Source organism: Mobula hypostoma, chromosome 17 (assembly GCF_963921235.1).
Source record: "Mobula hypostoma chromosome 17, sMobHyp1.1, whole genome shotgun sequence".
NCBI lineage: Eukaryota > Metazoa > Chordata > Chondrichthyes > Myliobatiformes > Myliobatidae > Mobula > Mobula hypostoma.
The window spans coordinates 19,502,388-19,520,428 of NC_086113.1; the positions used below are offsets into that span (position 1 = coordinate 19,502,388).

The 18,041-nt window shown below is 41.9% G+C and overlaps 1 protein-coding gene across 7 annotated transcripts in view; it reads left to right on the top strand.

Annotated features, from left to right (window-relative positions):
* The first annotated feature begins 1,718 nt into the window (after window positions 1–1,718).
* The window catches only part of LOC134357875 (ubiquitin thioesterase otulin-like), a 56,139-nt gene continuing 39,816 nt past the window's right edge, over window positions 1,719–18,041 (top strand). The window contains exons 1-6 of one of the 7 annotated variants that reach the window (XM_063069612.1): window positions 1,768–1,799; window positions 7,100–7,166; window positions 7,279–7,611; window positions 9,185–9,249; window positions 13,544–13,611; window positions 16,600–16,719. In XM_063069612.1, coding sequence (XP_062925682.1) covers window positions 7,337–7,611; window positions 9,185–9,249; window positions 13,544–13,611; window positions 16,600–16,719 — 528 coding nt within the window. In that variant the 5' untranslated portion in view covers window positions 1,768–1,799; window positions 7,100–7,166; window positions 7,279–7,336. The other 6 variants (XM_063069611.1, XM_063069610.1, XM_063069607.1 and 3 more) reach the window with 6 other exon arrangements.

Below are 18,041 nucleotides of genomic sequence, written 5' to 3' on the forward strand. Positions count from 1 at the left end.
AAGGCCGGTATACAGAGCAGACCACATGAAAGGAGACAGGCCCAGCCACCCCACCGCCGACATGATTTTGTTGTTGAGGCCCAAACTGAATGCACACCTGTCACATCCTCCGATGACGTTCACAAGCACTGTTTCTATCCAGTTATAGACAGACTTCTGACTGAAATGAAAAGACGGTTCTCAATTGAGACTGGGAGTGTTCTGACTGGAGTCTCAGCATTGAGTCCCAAACACAAGTTCTTCCTAGACAAGAATTGTCTTTGGCCAATGGCCAAATACTATGGAGTGACTGAAGTGAACCTGACTGCAGAGCTACATCAGGTTTGGCGCCTGCGGGAAACAAAACAAAAGCAAGGACAGACAGTGAATGACACAGTGGAATTTCTAGCTCTAATTAGACCCTACCGCAATGCATTTATAGATTTATACAAACTAATCTGCATATCACTGACTCTACCTGTGACATCTGCCGGAGTTTCTCTTGCCTCAGATGCATCAAAAACTACCTAAGGAATAGCAGCGGCGATGCTCGGAACAGCAACTTGGCCCTGTTGGCCATAAACAGCCAGAGGACCAAGGCACTTGACATCCAGAAAATCATTGATGCTTTCGCCACCAATCACAACAATAGATGGATTGTGCTTCTCTGAAAACATCAATGGTGAGTGCAGTTGATTTTTTTAAAATTTGGGCCAAGACTAATGCTGATTAATGCAGACTAACGCCTGCTGCGTTCACCAGCAACTTTGATGTATGTTGCTGATTATTATTATTATTTTGTGGTGTATACCCCATAGTCCTTATGTTTCCTGTAAATCCTAAAATATTACATTTACTGCTATTAACCCTACTGGTTTTGTTTAGACTTCCAAGCAGTGATTCTGTTGATTTTTGTTTTAAATTCAATAGCCAAATTAATTGAGGTATTGCAGGTCAGAGTGCCATTTGTCCAACTCCTGGTAAAGCCTTGCATCTGTTGTTTGCCTTATTTGACTTTAATAATGGTGTACCTTTTGGCATTGTCTGTCTATGTAATGCGAATAGCAGTGGACATTGTGGGTTAGTGTTGTGTTTTTCAGTTGAAAAGCACACATTTGACTCTGATTGCGGGATTGGTGTGTGATTCACGTTGTGCACTGTGGGTCGGATGCTCTGTTGGTTTGTTTGTTTATGCTCTGTGTAGCCCAGGTTGTCTCTGATGCTGTTGGCACTGTCACAGTTCACTTCTATATTAGATCTATCAATTGCTGTTGCTTGTGAATCAACAGAGGCATTTATAGTAGGCACATAATGCTTGAAACTGACTTTTTAACGCCACACGTCTGACCTTGGACCTTGCGAATACATATTACCATACAGCACATCCCTCAGCACCATCACTGAATAATTCAGCCCCACTGTAGCACCAGCAAGAAAAAATCTCTGGCGCCACCACTGGTTTGTGGTAACTTATATTGTACACCTTCTTTCTTCTCTTCTAATATTTATATCTGTGCAGTTGTAATGCTACTGTGACACTGAAATTTCCTTTGGGATCAATAATGTATCTAAGTAAAAACAATAAATGCTGCAAAATTCCAACGGGTCATGCAGAAAGAGATGCTGTCTGACCTGCTGAATGTTTCCCTCAGCATTAACTGTTGTTATTTCAGATTTTTATTTGTTTAAATGTTGCTGGCCAAAGGGAAGTTAACTCCCTGGGCAGGTTGAGGGAGACTGACGGAGTAAGAAGCGTGCCCGCTCTCATCCCGCCCCACTCTGGTGATTGGCAGCTGCAACAAAGGGAGCCGCGGCAACAGGTAGGAAGCGGCGGGCGTGGGGCAGGTGAATGGTTGACACTCTCCGTAGGGAAGCGACCAGGAATTCTGCCTTATTCAGTGGGCATGCAGCGGCTGTGGGATCTGGCACAGTGTGACGAGTACGGAAGTATTGTGGTGCGATGTTTTGTTTTTCTAGCCCATTGACTGCAGTACCACGGCGTTGGCGTCCGGTTTTAGACGCCCTGCAAAGTGGCGTGAAGGTTGCGGGGCAGACACGCTGGAGCTGTGCCCGGCCGCGGTCGGCGTCACGGCAGCCTGCGTGTTTAGAAACGCCAGGCCGGCTCGTGTTTTGCTCGCTGCCGTACACGGAAGCCGTGTCAAAATGTGCAGCATTTCGTCTCGGGCACGCTTCAGGCCGTCTCTTGATTGATAACGCTGTTTTGGATAGGATCGGTACTAAATTGATAGTTAAAATATTGTTCAGTAAGCATAATTCCTCATTCAGTGTGGGGGGAGGGGAAAATGCGCTCTGCAATAATGCGGACGAACTCTCGTTAAATATTTGACCACCGTCTGAAGTAATCATTGCATATCGGCAAACACATATAGCCATCTCGGCCCACGACTTCTTCCATCCTGCTAACAAAACTTGGACGCTTAATCTGAAAAAAGGATGCTAGGAGGAGTGAGTTGCTTTTGATAGGGGAGCTTCATCGAAAGCATTTAAGCAACCAAACTGCAATAGTGCACACTCAAAATGCTGGAGGAATTCGGCAGGCCGGGCAGCATCGAAGCAGACTACATTCGAACTTCCGGGCTGGGATCCTCCAGCATTTTGTGTGTTGATTGGATTTCCAGCATCTGCCGATTTTCTCTTGTTTGCAATAGTACATTTCTTTCTGGTGCAAAAACACAAAAGGAAAAGCAGCCTTAGAAGTAGAAGTAAAAGGTAGTATTGGATCCAAGGAGATGTTAAATGAAGTTGCCAAAATGTGTTGTGAACCTGCGAATTTGGGAGCAGTATGTTTTCAGCAAAAGAAGGGTACCAAGAATTGGTTAAGAACAAAATGGAGAATGAGGGCAAACTTGCAATGATATAAAAAAATTCCAAATATGTAAAAAAAAAAGTGATGAAAAAGTAACCAGGTAAATGCTTGACTAAATTCAGTCAGCTAAACATACATGGTTTACTTGGTTGCATTATTAATCTAATTTGGTGAATTGCACAATCAGCCCCAAGCACTGATGCAATTTTCTTTGTTTCATGGATGACTTGGAAACTCCAGTATCAATGTCAGTTATTTTCACTGACCTAGCCTTAAAATTGATTTTGTAGCAGCAATACATACAAGAGTTAAAAAAAACTGCTAGAATAAGAAATGCACTGTTTAAAAATAGTGCAAAAAGAGAGCAAGATAGTGGTCATAGTTCATGGTCTACTCAGAAATCTGATGGGGGGAGAGGAAGAAGCTGGTCCTAAAACATTGACAGTGCTTCCTCAGCTGCTGTAACCCCACCCTGATGATAGTAATGAGAAGAGGCCATGTCCTTAATGGCCAGGGCTCTTAGAAAATGTCCTTGATGGTGTAGAGGCTTGTGCAATTGGGTGTGTTTACAATCCACTGCAGTTTTATTCAGTCCTGTGCATTGGAGCCTTCATATCAGGTGGTGATGCAACCAGTCAGAATCTCTCCATGGTACATCTGTAGAAATTTGTTAGAATCTTTGGTGACCGACCAATCTCCTCAACTCCTAATGAAGTGTCACTGTTGGTGTGTCTTTGTGATTGCACCTAGAATAGATGCTCTGAGATATTTACGTCCAGACAGTTGAAGCTGCTCACCCTTTCCTCTGCTGACCTCTGAGTGAGGCCTGGTGTGTATTTCCCTAACTTCCCATTCCTGAAGTCCACAGTCAGTTCCTTGGTTTTACTGAGGTTGAGTGTAAGGTGGTGGAAGTGACTCCACCCAACCATCCGATGTCTCATTCCTGTAGGCCGCCTGGTCGTCATCCGAGATTCTACCATCGACAGATGTGCCATCGCTGAATTTATAGATGGCATTTGAGCTGTGCCCAGCCACACAGTCGAGAATATAGAGAGTAGTGGGATAAACATGCATTCTTGACGTGTACCTGTGTTGCTTGTCAGCAAGGAGGAGATGTTATTTCTGATCTGCACTGACTGCGATATAGGAACATCATCTTCCCCTTTGAGTGGACATTGAACCCGTGAATACAACCTCACTAATTTTTTTTTGCACCACATATATTTAATTTAACTTGTGTATATTTCCTGTAATTTACAGTTTTTATTGATGTGTATTGCAAACTATTGCTGCCGCATTGCAACACATTTCATGATATCTGCTGGTGGTATTGGACCTGATTCTGAGATTTTGCTTCTGTGGTCTGTTGATGAGGAAGTCGAGGATCCAGTTGTCGAGGGAAGTATGTTTGGCGAGGTTCTTGACTGTATGCCTTCAGGTGGTGAGCTGACTTGTGCCTGTTCATCATTTCAAAGGACATGCCTGATTTCTGGTGCAGGGTCTTCAACCTGAACCATCAGCCATCCCTCTTCCTTTATAGATTTTTGCCTGACCTGAGTTCTTCAGTTTATTTTTGCTCCAGATTCCACCATTTGCATTCTCTTAGGTCTGCATCACCAGAGTTACCGTGCCAGTAATCGGGTTAGAAGCAGCAATTCAAAAAAATATATACATTTACAAATTAAAAATGCATTGAAGCCACATTCATTTATCATTTAACTATTTGCCCAAGTAGCTCTACCTTCTAGTTGGTTATTTGAGTAAACAATTAATATGGGAAATATTTACCTAAATTACTTTGCCTTCTGCCAAACATCTTTCCTTACTCCATAACTAGACTGAGCCAGAGAATCAGGGAAAGCCCACTGTCCCGCTCAGCTAAGGCCACTAGTTGTTCTGCCATCTTGTTTAGTGGTTGGTCTTGGCCGAGTTGGAATGTTGAAAGTATTTATTTTATTTATATGGTAAAACAGCATGGGAGAAGTTCTTCGGTCCCAATAAGCCATGCCACCCGCCGACCCACCTTTTTAACCCCAGCCTATTCACTGCTCAGTGATCAATTGGTACCAACCAGTACGTCTTTGAACTGTTGGAGGAAACCAAAGCACCGACAAACGCATGCAGTCACCAGGAGAATGTACAAACTCCTTACAGCTGGCGCTGGAATTAAACTCCAAACTCCGATGTCGTGAGCTGTAATAGCATTGCGCTATCTGCTTTGCTACCATGGAGCCTGACACAGTGGAATCCAATGCCCATTGACGCAAAGGCCTGGCAATGCCAGCTCCCCACATCTTATAACAGACCAGGCACTTGGATTGTGTTTGGCTCAGTGACCGATAAAGCAACTCTGACAGACCTACCACTCTCTTTCCAGGCTCGTTAGATTAGACAGTCCAACCTATTAGGATGGATAGAGATTGGTTAAAGAATAAGAAATTAGTACTAACCAGTACTAGAACTAGGGGACGTAAGCTCCAAGATTCAGGGGAGTAGATTTAGGACGGAGATGAGGAGGAACTGCTTTTCCCAGAGAGTGGTGAATCTGTGGACTTCTCTGCCCAATGAAGCAGTAGAGGCTACCTCAGTAAATATATTTAAGTCAAGGTTGGATAGATTTTTGCATTTTAGGGGAATTAAAGATTATGGGGAAGAGGCAGGTAGGTGGACATGATGCCATGGCCAGATCAGCTATGATCTTATTGAATGGTGGAGCAGGTTCAACGGGCCAGATGGCCGACTCCTGCTCCTGATTCTTGTGTTCTAAATGGTGCGTTGAATTAAGGAGCCGTTTTCAACTAGTAATTGCGGAGGGACATGGATCAGTGTTTGATCTGCAGCCACTCACAATCCAAAATAAGGGAAGATTCTTTCCTAGTAGGGCAACATTTGCAAGAATCAAAAAGTACAGTACTTCTTATTCGTGAAAAAAAATTGATAAATATTCCTGTATGGAAGGATTTTGTTTGTTTTCTGTTTTAGAGAAGTGCTTTGGCTATTGTGCAGTTTTGTTTTCTGTGCCTGGAGAATTATGAATAGTTTGTAAGACAGGCTTTTCTCTGAACCTTAGTACGTGACAATAATACAGCAATTCGAATTGCAGTTCTTGTGTGGTGAAATGCAGCTAGATACAGTAGTGTAGAGTTTCACCTGCTATGTTAACAACAACGTCTTTATCAAGAGTGATAGGATATTGTTTTCTCACCTCTCACCAAACTGCCAAGGGGCCTTGTGCAATCTGGTTTTAAGACCCTGATGCTTAAAAATTTAGCCCACCCTTCAATTTTATTCTCGGGGAGTTTAGTGCTAATTTCGCAGATGTAGGTGACTGAGCTCCTTGCAGACTCTTACATCAAGCATCAACCTAGTAATCTACAAAATTGGGATGCTTGCCTTTTGTAATTGAATAGTTAGTTTACTTGCTAGTTGAAAGTCACTTGGGCCATGCCGGTTGTTGATTGGCCCGTTCAAAGGATGCTCTGCTCTTTCCCATTAGTTACCTCGTGTGCCTTGGCACTGGTGTCCAATTCTGTGTGCCTCGGGTATAAGAAAGCCACATGCAAGAGACTTGCTGGCTTTTTCTTTGTCTCCAGGAGCTCATCTTCACACTGAAGTAGGGAGCAGTGCTGGAGAACCACTGCTGCGCATGTAGGAGGGCCCACATGCGTACTCAGCTGAGTGTCTGTCAAATGTTAATTTTGCAGTCGTGTAACTTGGGAAGACTTAATGAAGTACCTGTTGAGTTTGAAGTGTTACTGAATGTTTCGTGTCGTAATTTTTATAACTTAGGCTGGCTTCCATGAGTACCTGTCTGACTTGGATGTCTGGTTGAATATTTTACTGTGTCTGTAAATAAATGGTTAATGTGCTTATTATTAATCAGTGTCTTCTGTTTCACTTGCCAAACCCTGAACCCGCTTCCTGCTTCCTCATAACACCAAAGTGGCAGGCTAAAGTTGTCTCTAACCACTGGATCAGACGAAAACTCTGTTGTACAAGAACGTCCATCCATGAGTTTCTGATGTCCTTAATGGATTTTAAAAAACATGTGACTCTTCAGACTTCACTTTGTAGATCATTGGGTTTATTTGCTTTTCTGACAATTGCTATTGAAGTGGGAGGTTGATAATAGAAGAAAATAGCTCACAGGCATTCAGGATACATTAATTCTTCCGGATATATTACAGCAATCCCTGATCTAATGTAATATATTTAATGAGTTACTTCTAAAATCAGTTAGTGTTTTGTTTTTCTAATTGAAAATTTAGTATTTATCTTTTTTTCTTTCTGCAGCTGCACACAAGGTGACGGCCGTTGGGAATGGAATACATTGTGCAGTTTCTGAACTGGATCTATGCTGGTATTGAAGCAGTATTTTGTGTCGCAGATTATATGTTGTTTTATTTTGCTCTAATGTCCACTACTGGATTGGTTGTAAGTTATATTTATATAAAACTCTTGACCAATGACAGATTAACATTTGAGGAAGACACCACGTCTAACAGAAGTCTCTTTGGCAAAGAACAAACAATGGAAATAAAGGAACAAGTCACCGCTGACACATGGACTGAAAGCACCAGTAAAATGCTACAAAGTGGGGATGACCAGAATGTTTCCAGGAACTCAGTTGTTCTGCTGCAGCACAATAATCAAATAGATGAACTTGGATCTTTAGTTGAATGTAACAGCAGTGAAGATCTTTCTTTAATGAATGCTGAAAAACCAATGGATCTCCTTGATATCTACACCAGTATGACAGACAGTGTCATGCCCAGTGATGCAAACACCGCAATGCAATTGGCCAGGTAATGTAAAGTAACATTGCTGATGCACAGGACTGCTGAGGATGGATTTAAGACTAGCTCCACGAAATGTATGAAATAATACATATAGTTGGCTTTTAATTGGTTTATGTACCAAGATACACTGAAAAGTTAATCTTGCATACTGTTTATAGCAGTCGTCCCCAACCACCGGAACACGAGGAAATGATATGAGTCAGCTGCACCCTTCCTCTTTCCTATCACGCAGTGTTGAACTTGAACACCCCCCGTCGGGCCAGTCCGCAAGAATATCATCAATATTAAACTGGTCTGTGGTGCAAAAAAGATTGGGGACACCTGGTTTATAGTAAATCAAATCATTACACAGTGCACCGAGCTAGAATAAGTTAATAATGCAGAATAAAGCGTAAAAGCTCCCAGAAAGTGCAGTGCAGTAACGGTAAAGTACAAGTTCATAATGAGTAGATTGTGAGGCCTAGAGTCCATCTTACTGTACCACGTGTCCATTCAAGAGTCCGATAACAGAGGGATAGATGCTGTCCTTGAGCCTGATGGTACGTGCTTTCAGGTTTTGGTATCATCCACCCGAAGAGAGAGAGGAGAAGAGAAAACGTTTGTGGGTGTGGTCTTTGATTATGTTGTCTGCTTTACTGAGGCAGCGAGAAGACATCAGGTCTATGTATCAGATACATAAATAATTATGCCAGTAAATTTGTTTCTTAAATCAATTGTTCTGAGAAAATAGGATTCAAAGACTCCTTTTTCAATCTTTTCCCCCCTCATCCAAATTAGATACCCCCTAGTTTTGGTCTCTCTTACCCTGGGTAATAATACCCTGTTGTTATTAATCTTATCTACGCCTCTCATAGTTTTAAGAACTTCTGTGACTTCTATAAGGTTACCTCTCATTCTCGCATATTCCAAGTAATAAAGATCTTGACTGGGCAAAGACGTAGTACATCTTTATCATATATATAAAAAAAAGTCAGGCTGTTCTACAAGAGTATTTAACATAGAATAGTACAGCACTGGCCAGGCCATTCAGCACAAGGTGTTATGCCGACCTTGATGCCAATTTATACGAAATGTCTCCCTCTTGCGTGTCACTCATATCCCTCCATTCTAAACCCAAACCATTGAGAATTTTGTAAATCACAAACAAGAGAAAATTGTAGATGTTGGAAATCCAAGCGATACACACAAAATGCTGGAGGAACTCAGCAGGCCAGGCAGCACCTCTGGAAAAGAGCACAGTCAATGTTTTGAGCTGAGACCCTTCATCAGGAAGGGTCAGGAATTTTGTAAATGTCTGTTTTAAACTGTAAGTAGATGAAATTGAGTATTTTTTTTAATAGGTGGTACTGATCTGTCTAAAAACTGCAGAATTTAGTCTTCACTGTAAATTCATTAGTATTACATGAAGTTGGTTTGTTCATTGTAAGGACTGGAATTGATTCTTGTGCATGAACATATTCAAATCAGCTTACACAGGAAACAAATATACAATGCAAATGAAATGCTGTATTTGCAGCCTGTATTGTGAGCTGATGCGTTATTTGACCTTTCATGTTTTATACCATTTCTATTTACCTAGAAATGAGGAAGAAGATCTGTACTGCAGCATAGATGAAATTAAAGAAAGACATCAGAGTAATTCAGGTAAACTTTTGGTGTTGCTTGTCAGATGTTTATTTGTGACTTTAGTATTACTTCAGCCTGTAGCTTTGGCATGTTAATTTTTTAAAGATGTTAAAGAACACAGGCAATTGTGAGGAGCTAAGGCTTGGCTACATCCACAGTTATTGCAGAAGGTTGACTGATTCTGTAGTATTGCCTTTCTGTCTTCAAGAGGACACAAAACACTGAAAATTAAAATTAAACCTGCAGCTGCAGAAAATCTGAAATAAAAACTGAAAAAGTATGAAATGCTCAGCCAGTCTAGCAGCATCTGAGGAAAGATGAACAGAGTTAAACTTTATTTTTATAGATTCTTCATGGAAGAGCTGAAACATTAGCACTGTTGGCATGCAGTAGGGAAATTCTAGGCTGCTTCTAGAGTGGGTTACATGGTGGGCACAACATTGTGGGCTGAAGGGCCTGTAATGTACTGTAAATTTTCTATGTTCTATGTTTCTCTTTGTACAGACACTGCCTGACCCTTGAATTTTTTTGTTATTTAAGTATAACCTTGATTCAACTATAACTGTCCAGTTCATGAGGAAAAATGTGAAGGCCTTAGAAAAAGTGGTGATTTACTGGAATGATCTCCAGAATGAGAGAATTTAGTTTGGTTTAATTGAGCGGAGAAGCTAAAAGTGTTCTTGGAGCAAAAGAGATTCTGAAGAGATCACGAGCATAACATCAAAGGATACACTTTGTTTCGCAAAGCCGGGCAGATAGGCGGGAGGTAGGGAGGTTGACTCTGTTAATAAAAATGAAATCAAATCCATAGAAAGAGGTGACGAAGGATCATCAGAAGTAGAATCCTTGTGGGTAGAGTTAAGAAACTGTATACAGGCCCCCAAACACTAGCCAGTATGTGGGATATAAATGTCAATAGGAAACTGAAAAGGCACGTAATAGGGTAATGTTATGACAGTCAGGGTGGATTTCAATGTGCAGGTGGATTGGGAAAATTAGGTTGGTGCGGGATTCCAAGAGAGGGAATTCGTAGAATGCCTACGAGATGATGTTTAAGAGCAGCTTCTAGCTGTGCCCACTAGGCATTGAATTGGGTGTTGTGTAATGAACTAGATTTGATTTGGGAGATTAAGTTCCAGGGACCCTTAGGAGGCAGTGATTACAGGAGGGATAAGATAGTCAGATGTATCAGTATTCTGGTGGAGTAAAGGGAATTACAGAGGCATGAGGGAGGAGCTGGCCAAAGTTGATTGAAAGAGGACACGAGTAGGGATAACTGCATTGGCTGGAATTTCTGGGGGCAATTCAAAAGGCACAGGATAGATACAACCCCAAGATGAAAAGGTGGTCTCAAGGGAGATTGAGGCCACCATAGGTGACAGGAGAAGTCAAAGAGCATAAAATGAAAAAGAAGGCATGTAATATAGCAAAAATTAGTGAGAAGTTAGAGGATTCAGAAGCTTTGAAAAACCAACAGACGGCAACAAAAAAAAGTGAAGAGGGGAAATGTGAAGGTAAGCTAGCTAATATCAAAGAAGATACTAGAAGTTTTTTTTTCAAATGTACAAGTGTATAAAGAGTAAAGGAGAGGTGAGAGTGGATATAGAACCACTGGAAAATTACGCTGGAGATGTTGTTATGGGGAGAAAGAAATGGTGGACATACTTAAGTATTTTGCATCGGTCTTCACTGTTGAAGACACCAGCAGTATGTCAGAAATTTCAAGAGTGTTAGGGTCAGAAGTGAGTTTAATTACTATTACTAAGGGAAGCTGAAAGGTTTGAAGGTAGATAAGTCACCTGGACCAAATAGACTACATCCCAGGCTTCTGAAAGAGCAAGCTGAAAAGTCTGTGGAGGCATTAGTAATGATCTTTCAAGAATCATTAGATTTTGTAATTGCTCCAGAAGACCAGAAAATTGCAAATATCATTTCACTCTTAAGTAGGGAGGGAAATAGAAGTAAGGAATTACTTTTACCGAGATGTAGCACTGAGCATCATAGGAAGTCATTTCTGCCTGTGGCCATCAAACTTTGCAACTCCTCCCTTGGAGGGTCAGACACCCTGAGCCAATAGGCTGGTCCTGGACTTATTTCATAATTTACGTATTACTCTTTAACTATTATGGTTCTATTACTATTTATTATTTATGGTGCAACTGTAACGAAAACCAATTTCCCCCGGGATCAATGAAGTATGACTATGACAATGAAATTATAGGCCAGTTAGCCTGACTTCAGTGGTTGGGAAGCTGTTGGAGTCCATTATTAAGGATGAGGTTTCGGGGTACCTAGAGGCGCATGATAAAGTAAGCCGTAGTCAGCATGATTTCCCTAAAGGGAATCTTCCCTGCAAAATTTGTTGAGGTTCGTTTGAGGATATAACAGACAGGAACCTGAAGGAGAATCAGTGGGTGTTGTTTATTTGGATTTTCAGAAGGTCATTGGCAAGGTGTCGCACATGAGGCTGCTTAACAAGATAAGAGCCCGTAGTTTTTACAGAAAAGATACTAGCATGGATAGAAGATTGGCTGACTGGCAGGAGACAAAGAGTGGGAATAAAGGGGACTTACTTTGGTTGGCTGCCGGTGACAAGTTGTGTTCCGCAGTGGTCGGTATGGGACCACTTCTTTTCATGTCAGAGATTTGGATGATGGAATTAGTGGCTTTGTGGCCCCATTTGAAAAAACTACAAAGGTGGGTGGAGAAGTAGGTAGTGTTGAGGAAGCAGGGAGTCTGCAGAAGGACTTGGACAGATTGGGAGAATGAATAAAGAGCTGGCAGATGGATTATAGTGTAGGGAAGTGTATGGTCATGCACTTTGGTAGAAGCAATAGAGGTGTAGACTCTTTTCTAAATGGGGAGAGAATTCAAAAACCAGAGGTGCAAAGCGAGTTGGGAGTCATCGTGTATGATTCCCTGAAGGTCAACTTGCAGGCTGAGTCAGTGGTAAGGAAGACAAATGTGAGGTTAGCATTCATTTCGAGAGGATAAGATTATGAGACTAGGAATGCAATGCTGAGGCTTTATAAATTGCTGGCCAGACCGCACTTGGAGTGTTGTGAGCAGTTTGGGTCCCTTATCTAAGAAAGGATGTGCTGGCATTGGAGAGGGTGCAGATGAGGTTCACGAAAATGATTCCAAGAACGAAAGATTAAATTATGAGCATGGGCATGTACCCGATAGAGTTTTGAAGAATGAAGGGAGATCTCATTGAAACCTATCGGTGTCCAGGACCAGAGGGCACAACCTCAGAATAGAGGGATGTCCATTTAGAACAGAGATGAGAAGGAATTTCTTTAGACAGAAGGTGAATCTGTGGAATTCATTGAAAGGCTGTGGAGGTCAAGTCATTGAGTAAATTTAAAGCAGAGGTTGATAGTTTCTTGGTTAGTCAGGTTGTCAAAGGGTACAAAGAGAAGGCAGGAGAATGGGGTTGAGAAGGATAATAAACCAGCCATGATGGAATGGTAGAGCAGACTCAATGGGCCAAGTGGCCTAATTCTGCTCCCATGTCTTATGATCAGGTAGACATTTTGAAAACCGTGAAGAAGAACAGAGAAACTGATCCCAATAGCAGCAGCAGAGAAAACTTGAGGACATGGAATGAGGCTGGTTGGTAAAAGTTCCATAATTTACACAAGGATAAGCTTTTTAACACAATGGTGGGCTTGTAAGGTCCTTCTGGGGGTGGCAGTAGAGTAAGCTCCATTCTGGCATCCTGAAGGATGCTGCCAGAGTAACTGAAAGAAATTAAATGCTCAGAGTATGGGGTGAAGTTGGATAAGCTGGATTGCTCTTCCAAAAAAAACTAGTATGAATTTGACAGATGAATGATTTCCTGCACTGTAATTTGTGTAATTTTATAATAAAGACATTACTGACCAGTGATTTTTGTCTTAATTTTAGTCTGACCCGTTGTCAGACTAGGTAGTTCAGGGCTAGGTGCTTTTGTTTTTCATCCCAAACTGCAGCTAAATAAGACACAAAATAATGTGTAAATTAATGGATCATCACCAATCATGGGTTGTTAATGCAAATGAGGCATTTCACTGCATGCTTTGAAGTACATAAGATAAATGAATCTGAAATTATTGCTGCTGCAGATGGATATGGTCTGAGAAAAGGCTCAAACTTAACACTTGGAACATGATTTCAGAATACTACTTTGTAGGGACTAATCTGAATAACCTTGTTTCTTTGGCATACTCTTCTGACTTGACCATTGAAATTTCCAACTCACGCTGAAAGTAATAGGTTTCCAAAGGTCATCAATGTAATGACATAACTACTACTACTTGATCTTTTTCAGATTCAGACGGTGGGCTCAGAGCTGACTTTATATTACATCAAGTTCAACAAAATGTGACAGAAATGGAGGTAAGCTAATAAGTTACCTTAAATTTTAGGGTATAACACAGACTTCAAAGGTAAAGTTGACCTTAAGTTCACATGCAAGGTGCAGTGGAGAACTTACAACAACATCACAGACACATAGCATCATATAAGCAGCATTCACAAGAAAAACATCAATTATACACTTTTTACAAGAAAGAACGTGAGGAGAACAAAAGATGTCCATTTTGGTGTAAAGTTGTCACAGTGTTACTAAGCTGTAGTGATTAGGGTTTTGCTGGTTGGTTGCTGTACCTGGTGGCTTCTGTACCTCCTGCCTGATGGTGGGGACCTCTGATGATAGATGTTGCTTTTTTGAGGTGCAGCACCTCATGCAGATCCTAGGATGGGGAAGGAGTGTCCATGATGTACTGGGCAGAGTCTCCTACTCCCTGCAGCTGCTTGTGTTCCTGCGTGGTTGAACTGCTGTCCCAGACCATGATGCAACCAGTCAGGAGATTTTCAACAGTGCATCTGTCGAAGTTTGTTACAGTGTTAACCTCCTAACAAAGTAAAGACATTTGCGCACTTTCCTGAGGATTGCAGCTACGTGCTGGCTGCGAGACGGATCACCCGACATCTTAATGCTCAGGACTTTAAAACTGTTGGCTCTGTCCATCGCTGATCCCCCCATGTGCACTAATGCGTTTTCACCCTCCATCCGGTTCCTGAAATCAACCATCACCTCTTTAGTTTTACTGACTTTGAGTGAGAGGTTGTTGTTGTGGCACCATTCACGTTAAGAGATCTCCCTATGAGTCTCAAGACACTTATCATGCACTTGTATGAAGGGCCAGCAGATACGGTGCTAATTATTTCACAGTTACTATTGAAGCCATATTTGGAGCATAACAATGTCACAGTTGCTACCTTGTGGGTTTTCTCTTTAAAGTTGTCCTGGGAATAGTCAGTGGGAATTTGAGGAGCAGATATGCAGAAGTCCAGTAAACTTGTAAAAGTCATTGAGGCAGTTGAGATGTTCCAGCTTGTAGAATCCTGTTTTCCACCAAGTTGTGCAATTTTACAGGATGTGAATCTCTGAAAGCAGTTTTCCAATGACCTTAAGTGAACTTGTATGTAAGCATAGATACTCATCATTAAATAATAGTGATAACTCAGTGTTCTTCTCTTTCACCACTGGACCATATATTTTATCTGTTAGTTATTTATTATAGATACAGACATCATGAATAACTTCTCTCCAGGCATTTAGCCCACCCACTGATACCTCTCTGGACTCAGCCAGTGAACTAATCATTGTTTCTCTGTGGAATCCCCCCCAGAATGTTATTACCTCAAACAAAGTCCTGCCTACCATTGTTTTACTGCAGATGATAGTCAAGGCATCCCGCCTCTGACTGAAACAAGCCTTGGCTAAGCTTGTCATTACCTCTCCCACTTTGATCTGTCTGTCAGGAGGCCACAGACAGATCAAAATGGGAGTGGGATGTGGAATTAAAGTGACCTGCTAAGTCTTTCCAGCATTTTGTATATTTTATCGCTCATGGATAAGCTGAATTTTTGGTTTTTATTTGGTTTTTGCAGGGACCGTTTGGTTTCCAACCTCAATTAGCCCCTGTCCAAGCATGAAACAAAGGTGTGGGATTTCAGAGATGAGGGGAGAAGGACTTTGATTTCAAGGCAGCATTGGACCAAGGGTTGTACTTGAGGAGCCCTGGCAAAATGAAGTCAAGGGCCTCAAGGGGAGAAACACCCAAAGGCCTAAAGTCTTACTTCATTCAAAGGAGAACAATGAGAAGATGAGGCATAAATGTTGGAGTTCTCAGAGCAGTATCATAATTCCAAACATCTTCAGTATTCTTCAATGTCATGCCTTCTAACCTAAGAAATATGTCAAAATGTTAGTACTCCCAACAAGATTTGAAACTCCACATTATCCAGGGTAAAGGTCATGTCGAGTTCACCTCCTTAAACATTCGCTCCCTCTACCACCAGTATATACCATCCACAGGATACACTGCGAGGTTATGCCAAAATTACCTTGACAATGTATCCCAAACCCCTGATCTCTGCTGCACCAAAGAACAGTGGTGAACAAGTTCTGCCCCTTGGTTTGGGAGCATTGCCATTCTGGCATCGTTGCCAGGTCAAGTCTTAGAACAATTTACCTAACTGCATAGAGGGAGTACCTTCGCTATAAGGACTGTGTTGATTCATGAAGTGGTTAATTACAGCTTCGTGGCAATTACAGATGGCCAATAAATAATAGCTGTCATCCTGTGAATTAATTTTTTTTTAAATGTTTCTGAATTCCCTTCCTAGACACATCTGCCTATCTTCTCCACTATTTAGACCCAGCTCTTATGATCTAGTTACTAGTCTGCTCTGTGTGTGAAGGTTTTATTTATTTACTAGTTTGTTTATTCATTTAGTTAGAGATACAGCATGATAACAGGACCAACAAGCCCACTCTGACCAATTACACCCATGTGGGTAATTAACTTACTAACCCATACGTCTTTGGAATTTTGAAGGGAGCTGGAGTAGCCAGAAGAAACCCACATGGTCAAGGGGAGAATGTATGACTAGAATTACATAGCAGTAGAATTGAACCTAGGTTGCTTCTACTGTATTAATGTTATGCTAACCACCACACTACTGTGCCATCGTAACTCTTGTGGGACTCGAACCCACAACCTTTGAATAACTTGATCACACAGCAAAAGGTCAACGCCCTATCCATTACACCACAGCCCACAGTTGTTCTTACTGACCAAGAACCTAGCTGTTTGTATTACAAATATGATCATATCTGTGTAATACATTACCATTGTCTACTATTTCACCTAATTAGGTTTATTTCCCAGCCACTGGGATACATTAGGAGCTCATTTAGGCCAATCTACAACAGGAATTTTGTGCAGGAAAATGTTTGAGTTGAGGTTTGTTAGATTTGAATCTAAATGTTTATTTAATACATTTGAATATATTGCTTAATTTTCTCCCCATAAGATTGAAACTGCCATAAATCTGAAGAATGATACTTACCATCAATTGAGAAAGTTCGTGTGTCAGGCACTGGTCAAGGGCAAGCATCTTCCTCCTTGGATAATGAACGAGGAGGCTTCACAGGTAACTGATTCAGTTGTTCTGGATTGTTTGTGCGGTATTCAAAAGCTTGCTGGACTGGCTACCTGTGAACTGAGATTAAACTCTGACAGTGAAACCATTTTGTTTATAATGTTCCTACAAGCCAAACACCTTTTGGCACCACCCCTCCCTGAAGCTTCTTTCATTTTTGGGATGAGATGCCCCATTTTTAAGATCATTTTTGGAAAAGAAAACTAATTTCATTCTGTCCACAGACGACATTTGCCTGCCAAGGATAGTGGTCAATTTGCATTCTATCACCTAGGGTGAAGCAACAGGAAAGTAATATTGTAACATTTGTACCAAGTCTCCTGAGAGTAATGAAATAACATTTTTTTAATGTTAACCCAGTCTTACCACTCACCATTGTGCTGTTCTTCCAGTTGATGTGCAGAGCAATTGAGAACATCATGGCACTATTTAGTGAGGACATTCTGCAAAATTTATCCAGAGCCAAATATAACAGGGTGGAATATAGGAATAAGAGAGTGGTGATCACTTTGCAGGGATTATACTCCAGGTCAGCCAATAGTCAGTGGTTCAGAGGAACAAATATGTGGAGATGTGTAAGAGCAAAGGTGTGGAGAATTTTAACTTTCCCCATGCTAATTGGAATAGGTTTAATGCAAGGGGTTAAGACTGGGCAGAATTTATTATGTTCAAGCAATTGTGAGTCAATATTGTTACGAGAATACACATAAAATTAAGATGTTTGCTGGCCTGGGCTAGCATCAGTGGCATCAGCAGTTGGTCTGCCACCTGCCCTCAGGGGAAGGAGAGATAAGGAACAATGGAGCAGCGTCTGGAGATGTGTAATGAAGGGATGTGGGAGGAAGAGCTGTCTGGAGCGGCTCCCCCCCTTTGAACCCTGAACTGTTTGAAGTGATGGACAGGCGATACCCCAGCAGGGGGATAAAAAGGGACAGGTTCGCTAAGACACACACACACGCCACCCGAGGTAACGAGACCCTGGAAGCGGTGCGCTTCTCACGAGTGGTGAGAAGTACCAGACAACGACAAGGGTGGAAAGGTACGATCAGCGGGAACCCGGTGTGTGTCCGCCCTTGCCTGGGTGCCGGGTTCACTGCAGAGGATCGACCGCAGCTGGAGGAGGGGTCACAGTCGGTGACCTCAGGTGACATCACCAAGGACCCGCCCAAAAGCTGTTTGTGAGCCATCTCGCTGGTCTGTGAGCCATCTTGCTGGTCTGTGAGTGAAGCCGTTCTGAATGATGAGTTGTTCCTATTCTATCTCTCTCTTCCCCCACGTCCACCGCCATGGCAACGATTACTGCGAACTGAACT